The sequence below is a fragment of the Fonticula alba genome, assembly GCF_000388065.1.
Source record: "Fonticula alba strain ATCC 38817 unplaced genomic scaffold supercont2.1, whole genome shotgun sequence".
Lineage (NCBI taxonomy): Eukaryota > Rotosphaerida > Fonticulaceae > Fonticula > Fonticula alba.
Window position 1 is genome coordinate 257,677 of NW_009242971.1, and position 6,448 is coordinate 264,124.

The 6,448-nt window shown below is 67.7% G+C and overlaps 2 protein-coding genes across 2 annotated transcripts in view; both read right to left on the bottom strand.

Annotated features, from left to right (window-relative positions):
• Positions 1-297: 297 nt before the first annotated feature.
• Positions 298-1,842, bottom strand: H696_00046 (hypothetical protein; the record flags this gene model as incomplete). The annotated part of the gene is made up of 2 exons (XM_009493880.1): positions 1,760-1,842; positions 298-1,674 (listed from the first exon to the last, which is right to left on the bottom strand). Exon 2 carries the CDS (start codon positions 1,612-1,614, stop codon positions 298-300), a length of 1,317 nt encoding a protein of 438 aa, XP_009492155.1. The 5' UTR covers positions 1,615-1,674; positions 1,760-1,842.
• A 1,232-nt stretch (positions 1,843-3,074) lies between these two features.
• The window catches only part of H696_00047 (hypothetical protein), a gene marked incomplete at its 5' end in the record, with an annotated part of 7,744 nt that continues 4,370 nt past the window's right edge, over positions 3,075-6,448 (bottom strand). The window contains 2 exons of the mRNA XM_009493881.1: positions 3,075-6,093; positions 6,296-6,414. Of these exons, the coding sequence (XP_009492156.1) occupies positions 3,322-6,093; positions 6,296-6,414 (2,891 nt within the window). The 3' untranslated portion in view covers positions 3,075-3,321. The remainder of the gene's footprint in view (positions 6,094-6,295; positions 6,415-6,448) is intronic.

Here is a 6,448-nt window from a genome sequence, read left to right on the forward strand (position 1 = left end):
CCCCCCCTCCCTTCCCTCTCGCCTTCTCTTGGAGGTGAGTGTTCTTGGCCTTTTCGCATTGCGCTATCGTGCTGCACTTTCTCTCTCTCTCTCTCTCTCTCCCCACCAGACAATAAAAATACAATTGAACCTCCAGCTGGCAGGAGAGGGATGGCTATTGCTTGGAATAGGGGACAGTAGTGGCAGGATGAAAGTCATGAACAGGAGGGTGTTGTATTTTAAGGAAAGGGAGGCGCATATATGCAGGCGCCATCAAGGAGGAATGAGTGCGGGCGGAGTTGTTCACATGCACGGCCGTCACTCGATGTCCATGGAATCCATGGAATGTGAAGAGTACAAGTGGTGCTGAGGGGCGGACATGGGCGGCTGCTGCTGCTGCTGCTGCTGCTGCTGCTGCTGCTGCTGCTGCTGCTGGTGATGGTGGTGGTGTTGCCCAGGGAAGAAGGCCGGCGGCGCGGTGTTCCACCCGCCATCGGCCATGGGCCAAGCTGCCAAGGGCGGCACCATGGCGGCGGCGGCGGCGGCGGCGGCAGTGGTGGTGGCAGCGGGCGCGGCAACCACATCGGCCTCGGAGTCGGATTCCCCACTGCTGCTATTGTTGCTACTACTACTGCTGCTCAGTTCAACGATCCGGCTAGGATCATCGAGGAAGAGGTCGGCCGCTTCGGAACAGCGGAGATGGCTGGCATCGGGGGGGCCATTAAAGTGCGCGTCGAGCCCAAAATACCCCTCCGGCGGCACGACCGCGCGCTGGTATGGAACAATTGAAAGTTCGGCCGGAGTGCTACTTGACATAGGGGGGAAGGCCGGGGGCGGGGCGTGCTGAAGATGCGGATGTTGATGAAGAGCAGCGGCCAGGCTGCGTGGAGAGAAAAGACGCCCAGATGCAGACATTGCCCGGAGGAGACCGGCCGTGGTGTCGCACACGGTTGGCCGGAGCCCGGTGTCCGGGGCACTGGCAGCATCGATGTCGAGAGAGGGATCCGAGACGTCAACATCGCCATGGGCGGCTGCCCGCCCGCCGAAGCCAAAGGGCGCCTGGTAGACCACGAGCTGCTGATCGCCGACGGGCTCGACCCCACTGGGGGGGAACTGTTGCTGTTGGGAGATGTGCCCCTCCTCGGGCATCGGCGTCGCCAAGTGGGGAGGATCGCCCAGGCGGGTGGCACGCAGGCAGGATGCACGCGGGCGCTTGGCAAGCCCCCCGGACAGCCCGAAGTCCGAGCAGGTGGCGTCAACAGAGGCCCGGCGCTTCCCAGGCGGCGATGGAGCCACCGTCGGCCGGCCGAGGACGTCTCGTGCTACCGGAATGTGGGCCTGGTTTGGGGGGACATGTCCGGTGGCGGCCACACCGGCCGAGTGTCCGGGCGATCCCCGGGGACCGCCGGCAAGAGAGAAAAAGGAGCATGGCCGCTTGGCCTGGGGCCCAGGCTCACACCCAGGGGACAAGTCCGACCCGGAGAGATCGCTTTGTTCGCGAGAGCGCTTGAGCGAGGCGGAAGACCCAGTGCCGGGAGCTGGAAAGGGAGGCATCGGGCTGGGGGCGGTGAATCCAGCGCGAGAACACGGGAAGGAGAGTTCTGACACTGAGAAGGGAGGTGCCGCACTCAGCATGGCTGGCGGGCAGGCTGACGAAGGCGGATCGGGAGAGGGGGGCGCCGGGACGCGCGGCAACTGACGGGAGGAGGCCCGAGGCGCGAGGGAGAGGTGAGGGGGGGAGGAGGGGCAGGAAAGCGAAGGCAAGTTCAGTGTGGCGCACATCACAGTCGAGCCGAGGTGGTTTTAGCTTGCGATCGAGGGATTGATCTTTTCCGGTCTCTTTCCGAGGGCCAGAGGGTGCAGAGGGAGCCCCGCAGGGGGGGGGGGGGGGGGGGGGAGCCGAGGAGAATGCAGGCGAGCGGACACGGGGATCTCGCGTCTGTTGGATGGGAGACACTCTCGCGCGAGTGGGGGTCCCAAAGGCAGCACGGGTGCAGGCGGGCGAAAGTGGCGGGGAGGGGGGGAGGGGGGTATCATGATCAGATGGCGGGCCAGAGGGCATCCCGCCCGGGAGCGCCTTATAGAGGCCCCAAAGGAGGGGCCGCAGACGGGCCCTGAAGGCGAGTGGCGGCAGCACAAGTGGGACTGCGCCCACAGGGGGCATTCGAGGTGGTCCACGCCCGCGCCGCGAGGGTGGCCAGCATCAGAGCACCTCCCGCCGGGTGCTCCCTCGGCGGCTTGTAGCTCGATGTGCTGCTTTTGTCCCTGCGCCCTGGCGGGGGGGGGGGGGGGGGCGCGGCCCCTACGCCTGGCGCCTCGGGAGGGGGCAGCGGAGTAAAAGACCTTCGCCCGCCACCTACGGCCCGCCGCCCCCCAATCGCCACACAAGCAGGAAGGCCGGATCCGCGGCCCTCAGCCAGGTGGGCACGAGGCGCGCATGCGGCGCCCGGATCGATCTTGGCTCTCCCCTCGGCGCTGGTCTAGAAAGTTCCCGTTCTCGGATTCCCCGTGGCTCGGTTGATCGGCCGGGCGGGGGTCTGGGGGGGGGGGGGGGCCGAAGGGGCCGGACCGATCGTGCAATGAGCATATACATGTGTTGGGCGTGTCTCTCTTTCCCCGCCCCCGCGGGAGGGATCTCTGGGCGCCGGCCCGGGGTGTTGTGCCGGCCGCTTTCCTGCTCTTCCGCCCCTCCGTCTGCGACATCCCCCCCTCCCGCCCCCGAGGTCCCGCCCGTTCACCGGGCTTCGGGAAATTTCCACAGACCCACATTCGCACCTGCGCATGTCTCCTCTCTGGTGGTGGCTGTTGCTCCAGACGTCCCCCCCCTCCCCCCCCCGCGGTCACCACAGACTCGCACACAATGGCAAGGCCAGAGGGCTCAGCTCTCTCCCTCCCTCTCTCTCATCATCGTGCGTGCGGCCCCCCCCCCCCCCGTTTCTCGCCCTATCCCCCCAGGGGGCTCGGGTCAGCCAGGTAACAGCCCAGCGCCGGTCCTGCGTTGGCACTCAATAGTCGCCCGAATTGGCGTGCGTCGGCAGTTTGCACCCCTGCGCGCTCGTTTTACACACATTAAACCCGAGGAAAGGGGAAGACCGCAAGAACAAGGACAGAGTGTATTATTGGTTGCAGGTGTGCGCGTGTGCGTGCGCGCGCGCGCGGGCAGGGATGATGCCGGGGGCGTGTGGGGGTTTCGACACATACTCCTCCTTCTCCCTGAAACTACCTGACGCACGCCGGGGGGCGACGCCGTTTCCACCCGCGGCTGGAAGAGAGAGGGCGACGGAGGGGGCGGGATGAAAGATCACATCCGGATCTTCCTCTCTCGCGGGCCCCCTCTCCTCCTCAGATGGCCGTGCTGCCGGAGTTGTGGAGAGGGGAGCGGTGCAGGGGGAGGTGGCCGGACTCCAGGGCGTCGGAGGGGAGTGGAACCGCGCCGGCCGGGGCCACCGCATTATTCACCGATCGCGATCGCTGACGCGGCGTGCCTCCCCGGCCGGGGGTCGCCCCTCCGCCGGCCGGCGTCGGCGAAGACCCAGCCGGCCCGCCGGCGCCGGGAGAGTGGGATCCCATCAGCGACTGGGGAGCCAGCGAGGTAATCAACTCTACGAAGGAGGCCCGACGGGAGTGCCGCGTTGGGGGCGGCGTCGATACGGCCGGCGCCGCCAGCAACCCGGGCGACCCGATGCTCGGCGTACAGGGCCGACTTTCGACCGGCTGCTGCTGGGGCGCCGTGCATTCGGCACCGGGGGGAGCCGACGAAGAAGAGCACGACAAGGAGGAAGAGGAGGAGGAGGAACAAGACGAGGGCGAGCGCGAGCTGGAGGGCGACCGGCCGGCACGCCGGGCGGACGAGGAGGAAGAGGAAGAGGAGCAGGAGGAGTAGGAGGAGGGCAATCCCGCCGCGGGACACGATCCCCCGGCCGGGGACCTCCCCGCCTTGGCTGGTGGGACACGACGGCTTTCGGTGGCCAGCGAGGCCGCCAGCGCCTCAATGAGAGCCGGCTGCATAGACAGCGCTTCGACCAGGGAAACAATTTCACCGCCAATCTCCTCCAACGTCGTCGAGGCCGGCGCACCCGGGCCAGCTCCGAGAGACCGTGACCGGCCCGATGCGATGGGCAGCGCTGATGGCGGCTTCCTCGTCGAAGCCGAGCACCCCCCGGCCGCCATGCCGCCGGCTGACACGCTGGAGGAAGACCGGCGAACGACCGGCTGCAACGGCGGCAAAGTGGCCGGGCTCCCGAGTGCCGGCGAGCCAGGCGCACTGGCCGGCGGCGAGGCTGGCAGCGAGGGGGTCGACATGGCCGAGGGCGAGGGCGGCAGCGGGACCGGCGCATATGGTGCCGAGGCAGACTTGCGGCCCTGCGTGGCTCCTCCCTCGGCGGGGGCCGGCCCCCTCGCGGGAGCCTCCCTGGCATCGGGCCTCGAATCGGCCTCCCCGGCGGCCGGCGGCATGTGCGCCAGCAAATTGGACACCGACGGCGACGTGGGCAAACGCGACACCGCATCGTAGGATGTCTGAGCCTCGGTCATCAGGGCCGCGCGCGCCTTCGGCGTCAGCTCCATCGGCGTGCAGGCGGCCTTGGTCGGCTTTAGCCGAGCCACGGCGAAGGCCGCGGCCAGGAAACTGCTGGGCTTGATGCGCACCTGGCCGCTGCTCTTGGATGAGACCGACTCGGCCATTTGCTCGTACTGACTATCAAGCCACTGGTGCACCTTCTGGTCACCGGCCGGCGGCTGACCTTCGGGCAGTGCCTCCACAAGACCATCATCATGGCTGCTTGGGGTGAGGATGGCGGCCTCCTCGGGAGCATGCCCCAATGAGGGAACCTCCCGTGTAAAGACACGCCGCGAGGTGAAGGCCGATGGCGAGCAGGCACAAACTTGGGTCTTGGTCGGGCAGCAGCAGCAGCAGCAGGCGATCGCCAAAGCCGGGGAAGGCTCCGCACCGCCCTCGTACGCCACGCGGAAGGAGTTGTCAGGCTCTTGGATGTCCAGCACCAAGTCCGACAATTCGGCCCGGAACATGCGGCTGCGCCGGCGAGAAATGCGCCTCGAGCCGGATGACCGAGTGGAGGCAGGGGTCGACGAGGCCAGGCGCGCAGCCGGTGCCGGCCCCCCTCCCTCGGAGTCGGACCCCGAGTCTGACTCGTAGTCCGAGGTGAAGTCCGACGAGGCGGTCAGACTGTCACAGGACGAGGAGGAGGTAAGGAGAGAGTTGGAAGGCCGAGGGACGGCGCGCGCCATCGGGGGGATCCTTTCGCCGGCATCGCTGTCATCATCGTCATCGTCGTAGTCGGAGAATGAGTCATCGTCACTGTCAAAGTCGGTCCAAAGCGAGGACGAGTCCGACAGGGAGCTGTCCAAATCCGTCGACAGGAGATCCACCGTCGACGAGCAGCAGGAGGAGGAGGAGGCGGAGGAGGAGGCGGCGGCGGCTGATGGCGGGGACCGGGGGGATGGTGTGGGGGCCGCCTCGTCGTCCGTCAGCGAGGAGTGTGAAGAGTTGCGTCCGGAGGCCGAGGCCGAGGCCGAGCCCGGCCGCCGCGCGAAGACCGAATCCTGCGATTGCGATAGCCCGGCCGCCGAGAGGGCCAGAAGGTTGCTGGTTGTGGCCGGCGCGATGCCATTCGAAAGGGTGGCAATCGCCGGAGGGGGTGGCACCCGATGCGCGTGGACTTGCGACCGGCGCCGCGTCCGGACGATGTCCCCATCCATCGAGGCCGACGACACCAGCTCCGGCATGCCGGCGGTCGAGTCCCCTGCCCGGCGGTCGAGATCACTGGCCGCGCGGGTGACCGTGGACGAGTCGCCGACGCTGGCCCGGAAGCTCCCGCGCATTGGCCGAGTCCACTGGTGCCCGCCGAGGGCATTGTGCAGCCGGGAAATGACAATGACCGCGGCATTGTCGGCCGACTCGCGAACATATGCCTCGGCCAGGATGGCATCGGCGGCGGCCTGTGCACAGCGCGTCAGGGGAACCCCCCCAGGGCCGGGGGTTTGATCGGCGGCAGCCACCGGGGCCCGGATGTGTCGACGAACAATGTCAATCACCTCGCGCGGCGAAAGCACCGACCAGACGCCGTCACTTGCGAGGACAACGAAATCCTCCACCTGTTGTGGGAGAAAATACGAGGAGCGCCGGGAGGCCGGTCCGAAGCATGACCAAAGAGGCCCAAAGGAGCGGGCGGGAGCGGACCCGAGCGGGAGGGAGTGGAAGGGAGCGTGAGAATACAGCAACAGCGTGGGCAACGGGGAAAGGAACAGGGACCCGGGGCCGGGGGGGGAGAAGCCGGGGCCGAGGGACGTGACGTACGCCAGTCAGGGCCAGGGAGTAGATGTCAGGCTGCGACGAGACGTAGGGCGTCAGGCGGCTGTCGCCAATGGCACGGGAGACCAGCAGCTGGCCATTGACGCGACCATTGACAACATTACCTATGTCGTTGGGTGTGGATGAGGGACGCGGGGG